This window comes from Podarcis bocagei, assembly GCF_964188305.1.
Source record: "Podarcis bocagei genome assembly, chromosome: Z".
Taxonomy (NCBI): Eukaryota; Metazoa; Chordata; class Lepidosauria; order Squamata; family Lacertidae; genus Podarcis; species Podarcis bocagei.
In genome coordinates this window covers 28,097,260-28,120,091 of record NC_138140.1, presented here as the reverse complement: position 1 = coordinate 28,120,091, position 22,832 = coordinate 28,097,260, and the positions used below count along the sequence as shown (strand labels likewise).

The 22,832-nt window shown below is 43.5% G+C and overlaps 1 protein-coding gene and 1 long non-coding RNA gene across 2 annotated transcripts in view; one reads left to right on the top strand and one right to left on the bottom strand.

The window, feature by feature from the left end:
* Nucleotides 1-22,832, top strand: part of LOC308579260 (synaptotagmin-like protein 2) — a 54,208-nt gene extending 31,376 nt beyond the window's left edge. The window contains exons 5-17 of the mRNA XM_081180132.1: nucleotides 1,077-1,170; nucleotides 2,910-3,003; nucleotides 3,819-4,967; nucleotides 5,891-5,989; nucleotides 7,910-8,001; nucleotides 8,758-8,859; nucleotides 9,335-9,504; nucleotides 12,866-12,968; nucleotides 13,757-13,918; nucleotides 15,030-15,108; nucleotides 16,527-16,626; nucleotides 18,399-18,604; nucleotides 21,555-22,832. Coding sequence (XP_081036258.1) covers nucleotides 1,077-1,170; nucleotides 2,910-3,003; nucleotides 3,819-4,967; nucleotides 5,891-5,989; nucleotides 7,910-8,001; nucleotides 8,758-8,859; nucleotides 9,335-9,504; nucleotides 12,866-12,968; nucleotides 13,757-13,918; nucleotides 15,030-15,108; nucleotides 16,527-16,626; nucleotides 18,399-18,604; nucleotides 21,555-21,700 — 2,596 coding nt within the window. The 3' untranslated portion in view covers nucleotides 21,701-22,832. The remainder of the gene's footprint in view (nucleotides 1-1,076; nucleotides 1,171-2,909; nucleotides 3,004-3,818; nucleotides 4,968-5,890; nucleotides 5,990-7,909; nucleotides 8,002-8,757; nucleotides 8,860-9,334; nucleotides 9,505-12,865; nucleotides 12,969-13,756; nucleotides 13,919-15,029; nucleotides 15,109-16,526; nucleotides 16,627-18,398; nucleotides 18,605-21,554) is intronic.
* On the bottom strand, nucleotides 1,142-8,844 carry LOC308579314. The gene is made up of 3 exons (XR_014004407.1): nucleotides 8,741-8,844; nucleotides 7,598-7,689; nucleotides 1,142-1,219 (listed from the first exon to the last, which is right to left on the bottom strand). It is a non-coding gene; the product is annotated as an uncharacterized lncRNA (long non-coding RNA).

The following is a 22,832-nucleotide window of genomic DNA, read 5'->3' as shown; positions in this document are numbered from 1 at the left end:
TGCCATTTGCCAAACTGTTTATTTAAGGCTGTAACTGCTTCCCTTTTGCAAATTGGTCTTTTTTGCCAGTTAGTGCAGGGTGAAGCATTTTGTAATCCAATCAGCTGATGGAGAAACATTGGGGGCCAGTCCTGATTTGACTATGTCTGGCCTCAAACAACTAGTCCAGACTGTTCCCTGCTAAGGAATCAACTCCTTCACATCTGACTGCTCCCAAGATCCAAAACATTCAGAGAAGGCAGACTGGAAGCAGAGTAAGGAACTATTTTACCAATGACACTTAAAGTGCTTATGAGCCTCTTGCTTGCTGTTGGTGTCTCTCTCTGTTTGTAAGACAGAAATGGTACTGTGAGTTGCCTTCAACATGAAGTTCTAGATCCATTGTTGTAATTTAGAAGAGATACTTTAATAATGAGCAGACCCCCATCTTTGTATAACACCCAGCAACTGAAGTTAACCTTCTGTAACGGAACAAGCTGGCAGGATTCTGTTCACTTTCAAGACACAGTAGCATGCTGTATATCGGCATGGGGTGGCTGGGTGCAAAGGTGGCTGCAGAATAGGAGAGTCCAGAGGGGATTGCAAAAAAAAGAGGAAAGAGGAAGCATGAAAGAGGAAACATCAAAGGGTCTGGAGAAGAGGAAGGGGTGGTAGCTTCATAACTGGGCAGAGGGTGAAAAAGGATTCTTAGTAATTGTAGTCTGTAGGAGGAGGAAGATGCGTGAAGTTACCGCAAGGGTGGTTTGCATGCAAAAAAAGGGTTGCACAAAAGGAAAGGGAGGCAGAGACATGAGTGTGAAGGCAAAAATGGGTGCGAAATGAGGTTGCAGAATAGAAGAGAGAAGTGGCTTCAGAAACGTGGTTGGGAAGATGAAAAGTGAGGTTAGTTGTTGTATTGGGGTGGGAAGGGGAAGCTCTAGGGAGTGATGGGGGTGTGTGAGTAAGGCAAGCAGTGTCACACTCCCTAGTATTTTCATACTGTTGTAACCAATACATGATCCAATGAGATTATCCAATACATCATCGTCATCTCAGGATTTGTGTCTTTGTGATAAAATGTTGTTCTTTCTCTGCAGATCACGTGAAGCTTCTTTGGATTCAGCAGAAGGACACAGATCCAAACCAAAGCCAAGACTGAGGTTGTCTACTCTTCCATCCTCTGCAGAGAAGGTAGTGTGTCCAATGGAAGTGGGATTGGCATTGACAGGCAGCTGTAGATCTAGAACAAACAAACGAAAGTCCTCTTTAACATAGGTAGGGATGGGGAACCTTGTTGAACCTGCTGCAGCTCCCATCATTCCTGGCCATTGACCATACTTGATAGGGCTGATGTTAGTTCAGCAACACTTAGAGGACCAAAGATTCCCCACACCTGGCATAAAGGATACAGAACATATGGAATCTGCTGTCACAAGGTGTGGTGATGGCCAGTGGCTTAGATGGAGAGGCAGTACACAGATTCAGGGAGGGCGGGTGTTCTTTTCTGGTCCCAAGGTGGAGCTTCCAAAGCACAGTGGGGCAAGGCAGCAAAGAGATAGGTTCTCCTGGGTGATGTATTTCACTTACCGTATTTTTCGCCCTATAGGACGTACTTTTTCCCCTCCAAAAATGAAGGGGAAATCTGGATGCGTCCTATGGGGCGAATGCAGGCTTTTGCTGAAGCTTGGAGAGCGAGAGGGGTCGGTGCACACCGACCCCTCTCGCTCTCCAGGCTTCAGGAACACATCTGCAGCGTGGGGAGCCCTGCAGGAGTTCCCCACAGGGCTCCCCACGCTGCGGATAGCAGCCTGCTGCCCAGCGTGAGGGGCGCCCTGAAGCAGAGCGCCCCCCGCGCCGGACAGACATCCGCAGCGTGGGGAGCCTTGCAGGAGTTCCCCGCAGGGCTCCCCACACTGCGGATAGCAGCCTGCCGCCCGGTGGGCGGGGCGCCCTGAAGCAGAGCGCCCCTCGCTCCGGGCAGACATCGGCCAGCCCCACAAGCTCGGGGGACAGCAGGGAGGCGCAGCGCCGCCATCCCGCTGTTCCTCGACCTGGTTCGGTTTCCCCGACCTGCTTTTGGGGGGGAAATAAAGGGGGGGGATTTCCTTTATTTCCCCCCCAAAAAACTAGGTGCGTCCTATGGGACAGAGCGTCCTATGGGACGAAAAATACGGTATATAACACTTGATTGGAAAAAAAGCCCTGGAAGTGGTTTACAAGTCAGGCTCCCTCCCAAAACACAACTGCACCCAGATGGAATGTCTATGTGTGCACATGCAGCAGAATTGTGGGGAGAGAGGGAGAGTCTCATGAGTGAACTCACATCCACTTTGTCTTTAAAAGCTTGGTGGGTGGGGTATGTCAACCATTGGGACATCTTTGTAGCCTCTGTTTCATTATGAATCTCTTCCCTTGGAATCATGACTTCTGCTGCTGAGCCTGTACCACTTTTCGCCTGAATAAATATCTCTGTCATCTGAAGGCAGTCATTCCACAGACTGCCTCAGTGGGATAGCTGGGATTTGGAGCTCATTTCATCAGCTTTGTTGGAGGCCCAGCTCCACCAGGCATCTCCTGCCCCTGAACTGTGCCAACTGGTTGCTACAAGAACAACTGTTTAGAAAGTGGGGCCTGAGCGTAGCTGTCAACATTTCCCTTTTTTTTAATGGAAATTCCCTTATTCCGAATAGGATTCCTCGCAAGAAAAGGGAAAAGTTGACAGCTATGGGCCTGAGTTGTGGATTTGATTTTCCTCTTCCCTCCCTGTCCTTTTTCCCTTGTGTGTCATGGTTCTTTTTTTAAGGTTGTAAGCCTGTGGGTGGGAGCTGTCTTGATCATATGCAAGCTGCTCTGAGAGCCTCTTTTTGGCTGGAGAGCAGGGTACAGATTCTCTTAGTAAATAAATAAATAACTTGTATTTTCCTCTTCAGAGATCGAGCGTAGAAGATATCTCTCCAGCAGACAGTGGCGTTGGTATAAGTCCTTTCTTGGTTACAAGAAGCAACTCGCAAGGGTATGGAAAAGGTAAGGTGCCTGGCTAGCTCTGGTCCATGGGGTCACGAAGAGTCAGACACGACTAAACGACTAAACAACAACAACATGCTTCATTTCTTGAAGTTAAGCATTGGGAGCTTCTATTCAGGGAGGCACATTTACAGGGGAGAATCAGCAGGTGAAGGAAGGGTAAAACATTCCCCTCCTACCCAGTAATTCTTCCTAGTCCATATTCCATCCCAGCATCACCATCTGAGGTCAGGTGGTAGGTGAGTGTAGCAGCTTACCTGGATGGGGCCACTGCAAGGTGAGCTGAACCAGCAGAAGCACTAAATTGGTGGGGGTGGCCCCACCAATGCACCCATATAGTCCCAACTTCACCTCTGGCCAGCAAATGCTGGCCTCAGCTCCACCATACCGTACACACTTCCACTGGAACTGGGAATCCCAGGTTTGCTTTGCAATGTGTAGTTGCACCCTGCGGCTGGGGCAGAATGCACTGCTTTCTCCAGAGCCGAAAGAACCATAGGAGAGCACAGAATGAGGACATTCACATAGCCCAGTTGGATGGTATGCACTTCCTGATAACAGTCAGTTACCCATAATAAATTATAGGGTACTGCTTTCCCCAACCTGATGCCCTCCAGATGTTTTGAATTTCAGCCACCATCATTTGTGAGCATTGGAAATGATGCTTGGGGTTCATGGGAGTTGTATTGCAAAACCTCTGGAGGAAACCAGACTGGAAAACACTAGTTCAGAACACCTTGTAATTGCAAAGCAGTTGGGTGTAGTTCTGTCAATGATGCTCTGAACAGGCTCTTGGGGTTCTATTTTTGTTGCAGGTCATGAAATACCCTCAACAATATCCACAAAGCTTTCTGAAAAGGATCTTGATGATTTTTCTTATTCAACTGGCGGGGATGTTGCAGATGCTCCTTCAGAAAGCCACACATTCTCACCAGTTCCACAGGAAGAATTTAGCCCTTCCAGCAAAATACCCGTGAAGAGGATGTCCAACAAAGGATCGTTCCAACCTAGCACAGTTATAGCTAATGGAGCTGAGAATCCCGAGTTTGGTCTAGCAAAGAGAGAATCACCGAAGAGCTCAAAATTACCTACTCTTGATTGGGAAAATGGCCGTTCTGTCAAACAAGGAGCCAATTATACAATCTCCTCTAGCAACAATAAAGATGAGGAGATTGGTCTGGATCGGGAACACTTTAAGAACCTGAAGAACTTTTGGGAGAAGGGTGGGGAGTCCCTCTTGGCTAATGATGTATCTGAAATCTCAGCAGAAAAGGCCAGCACCACAGAGGCCAATGGAAGGCCATCAAGACTGAACCGATCTCTCTCAGCCCAGTCTAATAACAGCCAAAATGGTGATGACAAGTTCACTTCTAATATACACCCCAAAGCCAGAATCCCCTACAGGAAGCCAGTCGCCTTGTCTTCCAGTGAAGATGAGCCCACTTATACAGCTCCTCCAAGGAAAGGATCGGGATCTGCAATCCCCCGGTCCACGTATGGCAGAAGCAAAGGGGCAATGACCAACAGAAATAGCCTAAGTGATTGGAATGGGAAGCAGTCTCCAGTGGAGGAGGAGAAGAAGGTACCACGTTGCACAAGGAGATCAAAGTTGCCAATTCGAGTGCCATCAGTCAAAATAGAGGCACCAGCTAAAGAGCGGACTGGCTTCATTTTTGAGCCAGAGACCCCTGCTGATGAGTTTATCATGGCTGATGAAAGCAAACGTAAGACTGATTCTTTAGCAGGTAGGGTTCAGATATTGATAGAGTCTGTATCTTCAGAGGATGTTGATAAAGTTGGTAGCTTTGTGGAAATAAGTTCTGACTTGGGCTCTCAAGACAACCTGGAAATGGAAAAGAAGCAGCTTAAAGATGGGCCTAGTAGCCTTGCAGAGGACCCACTACAAAACGAGGCTGTAGATGAAAGAGGAGTCGCTCAGGAAGTGGATTCTTCCATGCTTTCAGGTACTGATGCTTTGCTAGTTATACATAGTTTTGTCAATACAAAAAACACAAAAACGTGAGGTTGTACCCCGATAAGTTAGAGTAGACTCATTAAAGTTAATGGGCCTAAGTTAGTCGTGTCCATTAATTCCAGTGGGTCTACTCTGAGTAAGACAAACATGGGCTGCAACCCTGTACCAACTTGCACATACCACATTGCCAATCAAACGTAGAAAATGTTATGTAAAATATTGCCATCTGTTTAAAAACATCTAGGATAGTAAGCTACCATCATATACATCTTAAACAACAATTAATCTACAATTTGGTGCCTTACCTTTTGGAAATACAACCACCATAATTATTCCTCCAGTACAGTTGCCCCTTCTCTAGGCTTGTCTTCTCCAGGGGCTCTTCAGATGTTGTTGGACTCCAACTCTTACCAGGCCAGCTGGCATGACCAGAGACAATTATCTACTTTGAGGACTGACCCTGACAGTGAATGAGAGAACCTGAGCTCTATGAGTGTTCCATCAGTGGATGGTCCAGGAAGATCAGAGTTGTAGTCTAACAACATCTGGAGAGTCACAGGTTCTCCACCCTTAGTCTGCTTAGCCATGGACTAAAAAACTGGAATCGATATTACAAAGAACTCATCTTCACTTGCAAGCTGGTAGCAACTGACCTGGGTGGCCAGCAGTGCATTAATACAAACTAACCCAGTGTCTGGGAGAGCTGCTGGAGCAGAACAGTGTAAGCCAGAAGGCCCAGCTGTGTACACAAGCTCCAGGACCAAAAGCCGTAATCTCTAGATCAAATAAACAAAGAATAGGAGGGGAAAGCTTAGGGGGAGGTGGAAGCCACCCTGTTCAAACCTTGGTTACAATAATGCCAATGTCTTACATTGTTTAATACACACCTGCTTGTTTTCCAATTTATTCCAGAGGGAAATGAACATCATTCTCCGGCTGCCAATAAATTAATATGTGCCAATGGCTATAGCCTTGCGAAGAGCTTGGTGAACATTTATACTACCACAGAAAGTAAGTAGTAGCTTGCTTCAATCCACTGGTCTGCCTTTTTCTAACAAAGCAAGCTGGCAAAAGTTACCATATTTTTCGCTCCATAGGGCGCACTGGACTATAGGGCGCACCCAGTTTTTAGGGGGGGGATAAAGAGGGGGAAAAATATCCCCCCCCCAGCCCCAAAGAGCAAAGAAGCCAAGACAGCGGGAGTTGGCGCTGCGCTCCCCGGGCTTCAGGCTTCAGGCTGCTATCCGCAAGCCTTTGGAGTGCTGGGGGAACTCCTGCCGCGCTCCTAAGGCTTGCGGATAGCTGCCTGAAGCCTGGAGAGAGAGAGGGGTCAGTGTGCACCGACCCCTCTCGCTCTCCAAACTTCAGCGAAAGCAACGTGAAGCCTCCGGAGCGCGGAGGGAGCGCTCCCTCTGCGCTTCGGAGGCTTCCTGTTGCTATCGCTGAAGCCAAGGAGCCTGCATTCACTCCATAGGACGCACACACATTTCCCCTTCATTTTTGGAGGGGAAAAAGTGTGTCCTATAGAGCGAAAAATATGGTATAACACATGGAGCTGAACCTATCAGTCATACATAGCAGGCTTAACAAATCTGGTTTTGCTGCCTGCTGGAGAATAAGGAAACAGAACAGGGTGGAGAAGCCCGACCATCTGGAAGGCCTTTCAAAACATTTGCAGACCACCTGCCTTCAGGTGTTCAAAAGGAATATGCTCTTAGAGTGGAGTGGGGGCTGTGCATGTTAGCCCTACTCCTTCCCTGCACCCCCAGCATTGCTGTTCCTGCTGGAGGAAGTTGTTTGTTTTGCTAAGAGCTATGGCCTAAGCTAACATTATTAAATACGTAATTAATTTCAGTGGAAGGGGAACATCAAACACAATGCAGAAAATAACATAATTATTAATGTAACAATTGTGAAGTTAAAAAAAATGCTACATCAAATATTGGTCATACTTACTCACCTGATTTCCATTCCTGACCTCAAACAAACATGTGCATTGCAATGATTCCTGCACCCGTTTCCAGCAGAATTCTGTATCACCCAGGTGAGACTGGCTTGGCTTAAACAGCCCTAGTCTGTTGGTAGATTGTAAGTCCATTTGGCTGAACACACCTAAAGGATTCTTCAAGAATAGAGTGTGGGGAACCAGTCCATCCCCCCATTGTATTAAATTTGTTTTAATTTGTGGCTGATTTGGTAAAATGTGGAAAATCAATTAAAAATGATTTGGCAAGGGGGGGAAAGGATTCCTGAAAATTTGGAATTCTTTCTTATGAGCTCCCACATCAGTAGTGGATTTATAAGGGGTTGTTTTTACTTACCAGTGAAATGCAGAAGTAGTACAGGATGACATTTTGATAAAGACAACACATGGACAATGCAACAAGCAACAACCCCTCTGATCATGAACACCACCGATTCTCCTAACTATTTATCTACACAATTTATTAAATCCTGTGCCTTATTTACACTAATTTCACCTAATGCTTTTGGCAATCCAGCAATTTTTATTTCAACCAACAGATGGCGCTGAATCCATGTGTAAACCAGAGATATTCCCCTTTAACTGCTTTCGTTGCCATGCCTTTGTAATGGGCTTTTTAAAGGCAATTAACTCACTGGAACCCAGTTCCGGTGACTTTCAGGTAGGTGCCATTTCTGTTCCAAGAGAACGGGGGAGGCGTTCATAGTGAGTTCCAGCACCTCTTTTTCTAGAAAAATAGAAAATGGCTATTGATATTTTTAAAAGAAAAAGAAAAAAGAAACAGGTTTAAGAATATATGAGTGCAATGCAACACATATTTTTTTAAGCTGCTTGGTTTGCCACAGTCTCTATATCTAATGGTTTAGACAGATAATGAAACTGGTTCTGTTGCTTCAGAGCACAGGATACAATCTTCATGTTGATATGTTTTCTTTTATTGTTTCCAGCGTACACTAAGCCTCAGGTGCCCAGCCACCAGTACCTTGAGCCTGAGAGAGCCAAAGACTTTAGCAAATCCACTCCTCTCTTGCTGTCTGAGGTAGGACTATGTTGGTCTGCCTGTATCATGTTTACTAAGTCCTTTTGCTGCTCAGGCTACAACTGCACCAAATATTTACAGGACTTTTATACCACTTTAACAGTCACATCTTCCCTGCAAAGAATCCTGGGAGCTGTATCTTGTTTAAGGGAGCTGAGAGTTGTTAGGAAACCCTTATTTCCCCTCACAGGACAGCAGTTCTCAGAACTCCCTGGGTAGTAAAGTTGGAAATAATTCACATGCAACCAATGAGTCCCTCCTAGCCGGTGGCTTAGTTTGGTCAGAATCAAGCATGCACTTCCAGAGTTAATGGTAAGTACGTTACGTCTGGTAAATGACCCACCATAGCCACTAGAGGGCTAAGGAAAGGTTGAAAGAACCACTTTCAAGGGAATGGACTTGAAGATGAAGTAGGAACTGTTTAAAGTTCTACCCGAGATAAACTTAATTCACATTTAGTGCACCTAGCAATTATGGCAACTGCTTTCTGATGTTTTTGAACTGAAACAGTTAAACTTAATTAAACTGAACAACTTTATTCCAAGCCCTGTCTATTTTAATAAGAAAAATCAGATGGATATCCCCCTTCCCCCAAAAAGTATTCTGATGCACTAATAAAAATCGGGAAGTCAAGAACCATAGTCATTCAACAATCATCTTCTGCTTGCACCAATCACATCCCTCAATTCCCATTGCAGCAAAACACTCAAACATTCCATGACCAATAATTAATATCCACCTTGGCTTGATTTGCAGACAGAATCAGACACAGCTTCAGAAATCAGCTTCCAGTTCAGCAGGCACAAGAAGACACCCAGTGTGGGGAGCCACTCCTCTGATATGGCCTCCGTCTCCTCGGTAAGCAGAGGCAGATTTAGAGGAGCATGATTGATTTGGCTGCACTGGGCGTGAAACCTCAGGGGTGCCGCAATGTTTCAACTATTATTTAGAATTGAATGGGGGGGGTGCTAATTCTGGCATCACACAGGGTGCCGCTGAAATTTGAGACCCCCAAGGACCAAGATCTGGACCAAGATCATCTAATGAAATTCACGGCTGAGAGAGGATTTGAACCCTGGTGTCCCAGGTCCTGGTCTGATACTCTAACCACTATACCACACTGTCTCTCGCTGTCATTTGTTAAGAATGCTGGGAATTGTAGTTCTGTGGAGGCGGTAAACTACAGTTCCCAGGATTCTTTGGGGGAATCCATGTGTTTTAGAAGTATGTTGTGTACACAGACCAAGTTGGGTCATTTCTCCACATTTTAAAGCAATCCTGAACCTATAGACCTTCTAACAATGAATGAATGTCTCTCTTGCACCTTGGACAGGTGAGTGGCAGTGTCCTGAGTGTGTACAGTGGTGACTTTGGGAGTGTCGATGCCCAGGGACACGTTCAGTTTGCCCTGGATTATGATGAGAAGAACCGGGAATTTCAAATTTTCGTTTGTCAGTGCAAGGACCTGGCCATTGTGGATGAAAAGAAAGGAAGGACAGATCCGTAAGTGGAGATTAAGATGTTGTAGTAATGTTATAGCAAAGCATACATTTCATAAGTGTTGCTGAGGCATTCCACCTGGGGACCTGGTGCTAAAATTCTAAACTCTGGAATTGGGGTGGGGAGGGAAATAGCACTATCACTGCCAATTAATTGTAAGAGTTTTTTAGGACTGGAATGGACAGTATCTCTCCCTGGTCAGTCTCATACATATGGAAGGGGACCAGAGCATATCTGCTGACCTTGATTCTTTTTTTTTTATTAAGATATTTATTGAGATTTTCAAAAAAGTTACCAAATATAGAAGAAAAGGGGAAAAAAGAAAAAATACAAAATAAAAATAGTTAAAAACAATTCAGTCTTTCCATGACATATTTTCATTTGCTTATTTCCCGGACCTCCTCATGCCTCCCTTTTCTGTATTCCAATTCAAATTTTTAATTCAGCAAATCCCTCCCCTCTTCAATCATCTTAATCTTCAATTTTAAAATATTATAACATTGATTCTGTTACATGCCTGTCTCTGGCATCATTGGACATCTGCTCAGGACCATAAGATTCAAAGTTGCCTGTACAAGTAATATCTAGCACATGTAGGAACAGCCTGCGTGGTCAGTTACCAGAGATTATCTGGGAAATTTGCCATGTGCATTGGATTTTCCACATGTAGGTGGAAAATTGCAGCCACAAATGGACATCCCAGGAGGGAAGTAATCAAGCACTCAGAGTGTGCATAGAGGGCAGGTGTGCTATAAAGCCATCTTCAGCCCCCTGTCCACAGATGTTCATAAAATCATAGAACTGTAGAGTTGGAAGGGTCCCCAAGGATCATCTGTTTCAACCCCCTGCAATGCAGGAAGGTCAACTAAAGCAACCATGACAGATGACCATTCAGCCCCTGCTTAAAAACCTGCAGAGTCCACCACCTTCCAAGGGAGTCTGTTCCACTGCCAAACAGCTCTTCCCATCAGAAAGTTCTTCCTGATGTTTAGTTGGAATCTACTTTCTTGTAACTGGAAGCAGTTGATTGTTGGACTACAACTCTCATCATCCTCAGCCAGCTTGGAAATTGTAGTCCAACATAACATCTGAGGATCTGGACTGAATAATACTGTGAATTTAGCTTTTCTCTATGGCTGGTGGTCTGGAAGCACCCAAACCAGCCTTTAGCTGACTGAATAGTCCAGCAAACTTTGCACAACTTTGCAAATGAAACATCCTTCATTTTGAGAGGAAGAATGCAAACGTTCCTTGTAAAAGAACACTCTACTTCATTGCCCTACCCCAGAATATATCCCTTTTGCCACCTCTCTCCCAGGCATACAAAAGCCTTTTGATGTCCCTTGAGTTCTGGCATGAACTGGTGTCTCCTGCAGATATATCCTTTTTCTGTCTGCCCCCTGCCAGTCACAATCTCTGCCCAGCAGGTCACAGGCAACAGGAAGTCATGGAGGACCTCAGATGGGAGATGCGTCAGGATCTTTATCCACCATGAAGTTCTAATAATAATAATAAATTTTATTTATACCCCGCCCTCCCCAGCCAAGACTGGGCTCAGGGCGGCTAACAACCAATAAAAAACAAGTTGACTGAAATGCAACTTAAAAAACAAGATTAAAATACAACATTAAAACAATAAATGCAGCCTCCTCACAAGAGGAGAAAGGAAAAAGAAATAGGTGGAGGGAATCAAATTGACTCCAAGCCAAAGGCCAGGAGGAACAACTCTGCCTTACAGGCCCTGTGGAAAGAAATCAGATCCTGCAGTAACCTGGTCTCATGCGACAGAGTGTTCCGCCAGGCCGGAGCCAGTGTTGAAAAGGCCCTGGCTCTGATTGAGGCTAATCTAACTTCCTTAGAGCCCGGGACCTCTAGGGTGTTGCTGTTTATGGACCTTAAGGTCCTCTGTGGCATACCGGGAGAGACGGTCCCGTAGGTATGAGGGTCCTAGGCTGTGAAGGGCTTTAAAGGTCAAAACCAGCACCTTAAATCTGACCCTGTACTCCACCGGGAGCCAGTGCAGCTGGAAAAGCACTGGGTGAATATGCTCCCATGGCAGAGACCCCGTGAGGAGCCTCGCTGCAGCATTCTGCACCCGCTGGAGTTTCTGGGATCTTTATCCACCATGAAGTTCTCTCTTCCAAACTGTGCTGCAGGGCATATCAGGCTTCGCAGATAAACTCCCTAACCCCCAAATGAACAAAAAGGAAAATATACATTCTCCTTTAATACAGAACTGTCCATATAAAAGCATAGCCCATACAGACTGTCAATTTCAGCAAAGTGCCAGTCCCAATTAAACATGAAAGTAAAAATCACAAGAGCATTCTTATAATACGAGCACTCCTAGATCAGGCAAAGGTCCGTCTAGTCCAGCACTCTGTTCTCACAGTAGCCAGACAGATGCCTTTGGGGAACCTGCAAGCGGGACCTTATTGCATAGTACTGACTCCACCTGCAACTTCCAGAAGCTGTTATTCAGAGGCATACAGTGAGCATAGCTGTCATGGATAGTAGTCATTCACAGCCTTCTCCTCCATGAATTTATTTATTTACTTCGTTTATTTTAATTTCATAAAGTTTATATTCTGTAAAGAAGCCCTCAAAGCAAGTGGCTTACAAAAAGTACTAAAACAATTATCAGTAACAACAGTTTAAAACAACCATTTGCAACATTAAAAAAAGCTAAAAACATATTAAAGCACAAGTCAACATCTTGCCTAAGCAAAACTGTTTATCACAGGCACCATAATGAAGGTGCCTGCCTGATGTCAAATAGACAGGGAGTTCCAAAGTCTGGATGCCTCCACACTAAAAAGTACCAATTTCTTAGAAATGTGCATTGAGTATTATTACCATATTTTTCGCTCTATAAGACGCACCAGACCACAAGACGCACCTGGTTTTTGGAGGAGGAAAACAAGAAAAAAAAATTCTGAATCTCAGAAGCCAGAACAAGAGGGATTGCTGCGCAGTGAAAGCAGCAATCCGTTTTGCTGTTTTGGCTTCTGGGATAGCTGTGCAGCCTGCATTCGCTCCATAAGACGCACACACATTTCCCCTTACTTTTTAGGAGGGGAAAAGTGAGTCTTATAGAGCAAAAAATATGGTATGTGGCACCTGTTATACTGCCAGTTCTGCAGATCCAAGTGGTTGAATGGGTATATATGGGGTCTTATCCTCTTTTTAAGGCCATTTAAGTTGGTGACCAACCCTACATTTGTCCCTGGCTCCACCAGATGAATTATAACTCGGCACAGACACCATGTTGACAACCCAGCTGTTGCTGGCTGTCAGGTGTCCCCTGTTTGTATGCAAGATCCTAACTGTGTTGAATGTTAACTCGGTGGCTGCCTCTTCGCAGGTACGTCAAAACCTACCTGCTTCCAGACAAAGCACGGATGGGCAAGAGGAAGTCGTCTGTGAGGAGAAAAACTGTTAACCCCGTTTTCAATGAGGTGTTACACGTAAGGAATAAATACCTAGGAAGATTATGATTTGTGGCAAGGGAGGAGGTGGAATCGAGGATATAATTCTGAATCCAATCTCAGGCTCCCATCACACTAGAGCTCAGGACCACTGCTGAGAATATCCTGTAGAGGGCATGGCTGGCTGCTGGCTGGGACCATGAACAGGAATTAAGAGGTGATGGTACCCTGCAGTATTTAGTTTCAAGCCCCATTTGTTGTTTTATAAAACAAATGTGTAGAAGTGCGAACTACATGGGGCTACATAAACAAAGTGTGCTCCTCTTTTAATTTATTGTGAGCAAAAGCTGTGTTTAGCTTCAGTTGAATGGGATAACAATGATCCCTATATACCAGGGGTCAGCAAACTTTTTCACTGTCCCTCAGACCTTGTGGGGGGCTGGACTATATTTTGAAAAAAATAATGAACCAATTCCTATGCCCCACGAATAACCCAGAGATGCATTTTAAATAAAAGCACACATTCTACTCGTGTAAAAATGTGCTGATTCCTGGACCGTCCGCGGGCTGGATTTAGAAGGTGATTGGGCCAGATCTGGCCCCCGGGCCTACCCATGATATATACATATGTATCCTGTTCTTCTGTGAACTGTCTGGTGGGTTTCCTATCCAAGCGATTAGCCAGCTCAGTGCTGCTTAATTCCATCAATACTATGCCTCCGCCCCCAGAACCCTCCCCTCAGCACTATGAGATGGTGACCATTAAGAGAACAGAAGTAAAAGCAATGTGTGCAAAGTGATAAAAGTCGCTTCTCCTTTCTCCTCAGTACAAAATAGAGAAAATGGTCCTGCTGATTCAAAAACTAAACCTCTCCATTTGGCACAATGACCCTTTGGGACGCAATAGTTTCCTGGGCGAGGTGGAAATAGACCTTGCCAGCTGGGACTGGCAGAACAATAAACTGAACTGGTATATGCTCAAGCCACGGGTAAGTATACTTCAGCAGGGATCCTGATAAATATAGGTTCTTATATAGGGTGAAGGGCTTAATCATACATTCACATTTTTCTTTTAAGAAAACTTCAGTCATTCACACACACACACACACACACACACATTTCTGGAACAGAGCCAGTGTGCTGTAGTGGTTAGCATGGATGGGCTAGGACCTGGATGACCAGGGTTGTAATTCCCACTTGGCCATGAAGCTCACTGGGTGACCTTGGGCCTGCCACTGCCTCTCGGCCTAACCCACCTCACAGAGTTGCTGTGAGGATTAAATAAAAAGGGGGAGATCCATGTGCAGTACGTCACTTTGAGTTCCTTGGAGAACAAGGTGGGGTATAAAAGGGGTGGGGTGTTGCCTAGCAACCAGTTAGAATGGCATGATCCTTGCTGAGGTAACTCATGCTCTGATTGGCTATGTAGCTCTGAGGGAGTTTTCCTCAGTATGTATTGTGGAGTTTCTTAAGGCCAGTTCTAAGAAAGGCAAACTCCCCCCATTCATTTCTCCTCAAACTATATACTCTTGTCCAGCTTACCTTAGATCAACAAGGAGAATTTCAATATAATTTTAAGCAAATATCTCCTTTAGTGCAGCATTTCTACTTGCCTACTGTCCTTTCCTCCCCTCATGCGCTATTCTGGTGGCTTTACTGATCCTCCTGAGCCAATTTGGGGACAACCCAAAGCCCTGTTGTGCTAGCAGAAGTTCTTGTGCAGGCTTCCAATGGTGGGAACAGTTAGTCAAACCTGACCCTGTTTTCATTCTCTCTCTGGACTTTGTCTATGTTCTTCAAGTGCTAGCATCGTTCCCCTACACACACACACCCTGCCTTTCTGCTTCCACTCCTGATCACAGTCTGCCAGGGCTGCATTTCATTTAAAAACTACTCTCAACTGCCATGGAAAAGAGATCAGCATTGCCCCTCACATCTAGTTTTGCCCAGAGGCAATTTTTCTGATTTTGATGGAGAGAAATTTGATTGAATTTTCAGCATAGGTTTTCAGAATTTGTTTGGATCTGATCACCAGCTGATTTGAAATCCCTCGCTGTGGTTTTCTGCACACCATGCTTCTCACAGTCCTTTCTCTTTCAGATCCTCCCAGCCATCAATCATGTCGACCATCGGGGTGTGATGAACCTGTCCATCAAGTATATCCCACCAAGCAGTCTAGGTAAAAACACAACAGTGAAGATTTCAGAAAGTGTCTCCATGTTACTACAGGGTTGGGTACCGTGCACCACCCATTCTCATTATTATATATTGTTGGGAATCGGAATGGATTCCCCGCCCCCGCAAGCCACACTACATATATCAGGGCTTCCCAAACTGTGTTCCATGGACCACCAGTGGTCCTTGAGCTTCATTCAGGTGTTTCACAGCATGCCAAATATTCATTTTGATTTTTTATCTGCTTTTATTTCTTACATACTTTATTTTATCATACTGCAATTTGAATTCTTTGGAACGCAAGTTGCACTAAAATGTCACCCTGGGACAGTGTGTGAAGGGAGAAAAGCTGATGACTGAAATTGAATCCCTAAGGATCTCAAAAGAGAGAAGAGAATTTTAGTATTCTCCCCGCAGCCCAACAGCACTAAATATTGGACAATTAGGAAGAATAGTTGGATCACCTGAGAACAGAATCATAAAGACCTATGGGGTCCTTTCATGCTGAGGTCTATGTTGTTCTCCCCTCTTAATTTTCATAACAGGCCTGTAAGGTAGGTTAGGCTGAGAGGGAATGGCTGGCTCATGATCACCAGCAAAGCAATCCTATGCATGTGAAGTCAGAAGTAAGCTTCATGGTATGGAATGGGCTACCTTGCAGGTTTGTCATAGCAAACTTCTTTTCTCTTCAGCACATGGGGTGAAAGAGCTGTGGCTCAATGGGATGAGGGCCATAGCTCAGTGGTTTGCATGGAAAAGGTCTCAGATTCAGCCAATTTCATCTCAAGATAAGGATACAGAAGACCGCAAAGCCGCTGTTGGTCAGAATAGACAGTACTGGGATAGATGAACCAATGTTCTAACTCCGTCTAAGTCAGCTTCCTATGCAGGGCCAGCTCTACCATTAGGCAGTGAGAGAACCCCCTCAGATGGCATGTTCTGGTGGTTAACAGCAGCCTCCTAGCTGTACACAACTGTCTCTGCGAGGTAGAGTTGGCTGGGAGACAGCGACTGAGCCCAGGTCACCCAACAAGCTTCATGGTTGAGTGGGGGTTTGATATATCCTTGTCATAGGAACATAAAGAGCTGTCAGACCATTGGTCTCTCTAGCCCACTGTTGTCCACAGTGACTGGCAGTGGCTCTCCACGATTTAAGGCTGTGGTCTTCTCTCACCACTGTACTTGGAGCTGCTGGGGATTGAACCTGGGACCTTCTGCATGCAAAACAGATGCTCTGCCACTGAGCTACAGTATTCCCTATACTTAATGGCACCTTTCCTAGGCCCTGTCCACCATCAAGTCCAATGTTCTGGCCACTCCACCACATTTCACTCTCTGTTTAGACTTGTTTTATTATAACTATGAATTGCTGGCACTTGCAAACTTAAAAGTTTAAGGATTTCTATGCCTACTTCATGGCAGGTCCATTAACTCCTCCAACTGGAGAGGTCCATATCTGGGTGAAAGACGCTAAAGACCTCCCACAGTTACGTCCTTCTGGAGTGGATTCCTTTGTGAAATGGTATGTATGTCATTTGCTGTGCATGTGCGCACACAGAGAGAGAGATGTATTTGCAGTTAACATAAATTCCTTTTCTGACCAGGGACATCTATAATCCCAGTGCAGAATTAGTCATATTAGGAAGATGCAACCCCTTAAGTAATATTTAAATGCTGGACTGAGACAGAGCCAGTGCTGATTGGTTCTCATTGGGCAGAAGGCAGGGAGACCTAACGTAGGTGGCAACAGAGCTAAAGACAGGCAGGGTCAACTAATTCAAGTTTTGTCCCCATCCTCATGCCTGCTGAGTTCTGCAAGGGCCACAGGGAGATTAAAGAGGGGGAACCTGGCAGGCAGTGCCACCCCCTGGACTATTTTGCATGCAATAAGCAGGTGGGAGCCAGCCAAGCTTAGAATGAGGTTGAAGGGGGCACCAAATGGGCCAGCCTCCATTGGATAGAGCTGAGAATAAGGAGGCCCATGGTTTGAAGCTCCCCTCCACTGTGGACTCGCTTGATTGCTTTAGGTAACCCCCCTCTCTCAGCCTCAGTAGTTTCCTCTCCCCCCCCCATTACATTATGGGGGCTATTAATATCCCTTACAGTGTTGTGTTGCGAGTATTACAGGAAGATTAGGGACTTGAATCTGGTGGCCCTCAACCTAATCTCATGTGGCCACTAATTCCACTCAGGTGAAGGGAAGCCCAGAGAGGGAAAAGGAGGGGAGCCAAAATGGATGGAGTGATGGAATGAACAGAGGGAAAAAGCCCTCTGCAAGCAGTCAGTCAATGGTCCATCCCATAGCAGCCAACTGGGTGGCAAGGGACAGGGAGAGGTAAAGTGAAGCCAGAGAGTTGGGCTAGAGTGCTGGGGCGCAGGCATCGCTCTCTTTTGGCTCTGGCTTTACCCACCACTGTCATGTGGGCCCTGAGGAAATGCAGTCCTTCTCACAGTACCCTCCTCCTGAAGTTCATTCCATAGCTCAGTTGGTAGAGCATGAGACTCTAAATCTCGGGCTCATGAGTTCAAGCCCCACGTTGGGCAGAAAGATTGCTGCATTGCGGGGTGTTGGACTTAGACCTCAGGGTCCCTTCAGGCTCTACAATTCAAATTTTTTAATTGATTTTCACAAAATTAAAAACACACTAACAAATAAACAAACAGACATAAATCATAACCTTATTAAAACTAATCTCCTTAACATTGTTAAGTGACTTCCTTGTATTCCCCCGGTTGAATTTCAGTGCATATTATTTTAACTGTTTTCCAAATCAAAGTTCTTATAATTTTAACTTAATCACTTAACATCCCTCTTTCTTCCCAATTCAGCATTAAACATAGTAAGTATCAAGCTCTACAATTCTATGGACTATGCAGGCGATATACTTTGAACTATCGAAATAACTATTCCAGTGTTAAGTAGTACGCAGCAGCATCACACGGGGTGTTCAGAATGACAGCAGCATCCTCCTTGCTGCAGTTTCACTGCCCCTTGCCAAGGCAGGGCAAGTTTGGGGGAGCTCCAGGTTGGTGGCATTGGTGCCCTTCAGGTCCTCCTGACGTCACCGCCCCCATCTTATCCTGCCCCACCCTGGTCACAACAAATGTAGCTATACCATTAGGAGGGTCAACCTACTTCTGCTGCTGTGCCCCCTTACCCTCAGATTGCTTTCGCCACTGCTGGTGTAATTACTATTGTTATTATTTGTTTGCAGGAGAGGGGGTGGTATTTGAAGGAACATGTAAATAAAGAACTGTTGGCATATATGACATGAAACACTGCTTCTTTTTAAGCTACATCCTTCCAGACACCAGTAAGAAGAGTTATCAGAAAACCAGAATTATCAAGAGAGATTCAAACCCTGTCTTCAATCATACCATTGTGTATGATGGATTTCACACAGAAGATCTGAAGGATGCGTGTGTGGAGCTGACCGTCTGGGATCATGAAAAGCTGACCAATCACTTCCTTGGTGGCATCCGACTGGGAGTAGGGACAGGTAAGTGGGTCACCTGCTCTCATCCTTTGATTTTCATTTATGGGAACATGGAACACAGTCTGTCATCAAGTAATTACTATGACTACAAAGAGCTGGCATCAGAATGTTAACCTGGACTGTATTTAAATAAGAAAGAAAATGTGTGTGTGCTGGGAAGGCTTTTCTTCAAAAGGAAGGCTTGGCTGAAAAGTAGGTTTTGTTTTGTTTTTCCAAATTTTTTATTAATTTTCCACATTTTTAAACAAACAAACCAACACACATTGTAACTGAACTTGGTCCAATGTTAATATCATAGTTAAATGACTTCCTCAAATTTCCTTGACTGAATTTCATTGTATATCATTGTAACGGTTTTCCAAAATAGTATCTCATAAAATTTACTTAATCCTCTTAAGATCTTTATCTAATTTTCAACTTTAAACATAATGTTTTATAATTTCACATATTTATATCCTTAGCCTATCTGTTATTTTGCAAGTATTTCTATTTAATTTATCTTAGCATATTTGAATAAATACTATTTAAATTTCTTCCATTCTTCCTGGTATTCCTCCTCCTTCTGGTCACAAATTCTTTCAGTCAGGTCGGCTAGCTCCATCATCTTCATCTGCCATTCCTCCACTATTGGTATTTCTTGTGTTTTCCAATTATTAGCTAATAAAATTTGAGTTGCAGTTGTGGCATACAAAAACAATCTAACAGCTTTCTTGGGCGATTCCAAACCTGTTATTCCAAGAAGAAAGGCCTCTGGTTTCTTAACAAATGTGTATTTCAACAATTTTTTTCAGCTCATTATAAATATTCTCCCAGAAGTCTTTCACCTTGGGACAGGTCCACCACATATGGTAAAAGGTACCCTCCTTTTCTTTACATTTCCAGCATAGATTATCACTGTTGTGATAAATCTTTGCTAGCTTTACAGGGGTCAAGTACCATCTATACATCATTTTCATTATAATTTCCTTTAACATTGTATATGCAGTGAACTTGACCCCTTTCCTCCACAACCTTTCCCAATCTTCAAACATTATGTTATGTCCCACATCTCTTGCCCAATCTGTCATCACGGATTTAACTTGTTCATCCTTTGTATGCCACTCCAACAGTAAATTATACATTTTAGACAAATTTTTAACTTTAACATCTAACAACTCCATTTCCAATTTAGTTTTTTCCAAAGTCAAACCATTTTTCTTATCTGTTTTGTACAATTCATTAATCTGGTGGTAATGTAACCAATTTATTTTATCTTTAATTTGATCAAATGGTTTTAATTTAAATCCTTCGTTATCTTCTAGTAACAAATCTGAATATCTCAACCACTTGGTTTCCATGTTTGACTTTTTCTGAGCCTTTGCCTCCATTGGCGAAAGCAATCTGGGTGTTTCCTTTCTAAAAGATCTTTGTATTTAATTCAAACATTATATAGAGATTTCCTAATTACATGATTTTAAAAAGCATTATGGGCCTTTATTTTATCATACCATAAATATGCAAGCCATCCAAACACATTGTCAAATCCCTCCAAATCTAAAACATCAGTATCTTCTAGTTGTATCCATTCCTTAATCCAGCAAAACTCTGCTTCTTCAAAATAGATCTTCAAATCTGGCAAGGAAAATCCCCCTCTTTCTTTGGAATCTGTTAGTAATTTATATTTAATTCTGGGTTTTTTCCCCTGCCAGATAAATCTAGATAAAGCTTTCTGCCATTCTTTAAAATATTTCATATTGTCAGTAATTGGGAGGGCTTGAAACAAAAACAACATCTTTGGCAATACATTCATCTTAACTACAGATATCCTGCCCATTAATGACAATTTCAAATTCGACCAAATCTCCAAATCTCTCTTAATTTCATTCCATAATTTCTCATAATTATCTTTATATAAATTCAAAATTTTCACTGGCAAATTAACCCCGAGATATTTAACTTTTTTCACAAAGACTAGGCCCGTCTTTTCTTGTAATAACTTCCTTTCCTCATTGTCCAGATTTTTCTCTAAGACTTTGGTTTTACTCTTATTTAACTTAAATCCTGCTACCTGCCCGAACTCCTGTATCATCTCCAGTGCTTTTACTGCACTGGAATCTGGTTCTTGAAGTGTCAATACCAAATCAGCAAAGGTTTTTAATTTGTATTGTTTGGATCCTACTACTATACCTTTGATTTTTTTCTTATTTTCTTAAATAAGAAAGAAAATGTGTGTGTGCTGGAAGGCTTTTCTTCAAAGGGAGGGCTTAGCTGAAAAGTAGGTTTTTTTGTAAGATTCAGTTGACTTCCAGATTTTGGCGGTTGTGGGGGGGACTTAATTTGAAAGCTAGTGGTTGCAGTGGGTTGCTTTTGTTCTATTTTTTACTTATTTGATTGTCCCTGGAAAGGGTAAGTCTCAGATAAATTGGAGTCTGGCATCCCATCCGGAAGCTCTCTCTCCATCTAAACTTGTAACCTGTTACAGTTTACTTTCCCTTTAAGAAGGTTCAGCAGCTTTTAGCAACCTACGTTCCTTTGAAGCTCCAATTCTGCCTTGGGGTTTTAGAAGAGACCTGGAGAGGCTGTTAACCCTAATGGAAGTCCCAGCCCATTCTCATCACCAATAACTTAATTTTCAAATAATACTGTTAAAGAAAATAAAATTACTTATTGGTGGTCATCACTGCCTCCAGTTCCATAGTTTGACTACATGTTACGTGAAGAGCATGTCCTGAATCTTCCAACATTCAGCTCCATTGGTTTTCAATGAGTTCTTGTGTTGAGAAAGAGAGAGGAAGTTTTTCTCTATCTACTTCCTCCATGATGTTCATAATGTAATTGCTCCTTAGGTATATAACAGTCCTGCAGAGAATGCAGGAGACTCAGAAAAGAAACAGTTTAGCATAGGACAGCCCCTTCCTGCAATTATTTCTACAGCGATTCACCACATCTTTCTTTCCCCCACCCCCCAAAAAAGGTATTAGCTACGGGATTCGTGTTAATTGGATGGATTCCACACAAGAGGAGGTGGTCTTTTGGCGGGAAATGATGACGACACCAAATGAATGGATTGAAGGATCAATGCCATTGCGCTCCTTGGCAGGGAAAAAGAAGTATAAATGAAACTCTGGGAACTCTATGAATCATCTGAGATGAAGTTTTGAGTACAGGTGACAGACAGGGGAGGACTGTTGACTGCCAGTAAGCATAAGGCTATTTAGATAATGTTTGTGACATATTCCAAAGAAGCTAAGTATTGTTTCTTATCCCAAGAGAGATCTGAAAAGATACAATACTGATATCACATTTCAGCTTAGGTAAAAAGCACGGAAGAACTACTGTTTACCGCCACAACATTATGTACTACAAATTAAGTTTTGTTTTGTCTTTAATTAGATTTTGGATATGTACCCAAAAGGCAAGGAAGAAGAGGTGTAAATATTTTATAGGTTTTTGAATTTTCTGTTCTATTACTATTCCCATGATGGTTTTGTTTGTTTGTTTTTCTGGGCCGAGGAAGTTATAATAAAAACTGTGGTGTTGCATTCATCAGCGAGCACAATATATCTTTTGCTGAATTTATTATATTGTTCTGTCCTGGTTCAAATGGTTTTGTTTATTTTTCATAATTGGAACAGCTTGGGGTTGTATCTGGCATAGGTATCCAGTTACCACAAGGACTTCCACTTTAGCAACAGAACTTCCCTCTCCCTTTGTGCCCTCACCTCCTAAATACCAACGATGGTTGGAACCTTAAGGAAAGATTTGGGGGCACACAGGGGAGGAGCGGAAGGAGAACTTCCATTGAGCAAGTGGAAGTCCCTTGTGCCATCACAGGAATGTCTTTGTTGAATAGAATCTGTTGAATACAATCAGTTTTTATAACTTTATGTTGTGATTTTGAAACCTGTTGTGGGAGATTATTGAGGATAGGCAAGTAAGAAATGTCACAAATAAATATAAATAACTTCTCTATTTAAGTGTTGCCACACCCTTTATGTTTCACTTTAAAAATGGGAAATGCTTGATAAGACCAAAAAAAAAAGTAGGTACAGCACTTCCCACTATTTTTGTGGGGTGGGTCCGGTAGCCTGTAACATGTAAACTAAAATATCCTTATGTTTCATGGTGTGCAATGCTTATGAATGTTACCTGTAAGTCATAAACATCTCTTAATTCTGTACCCCCCTCCTGATATGCGTCTGTGAATATGTGCCTTGAACGTTAATTATATATAATAAACCTGAAGATCATG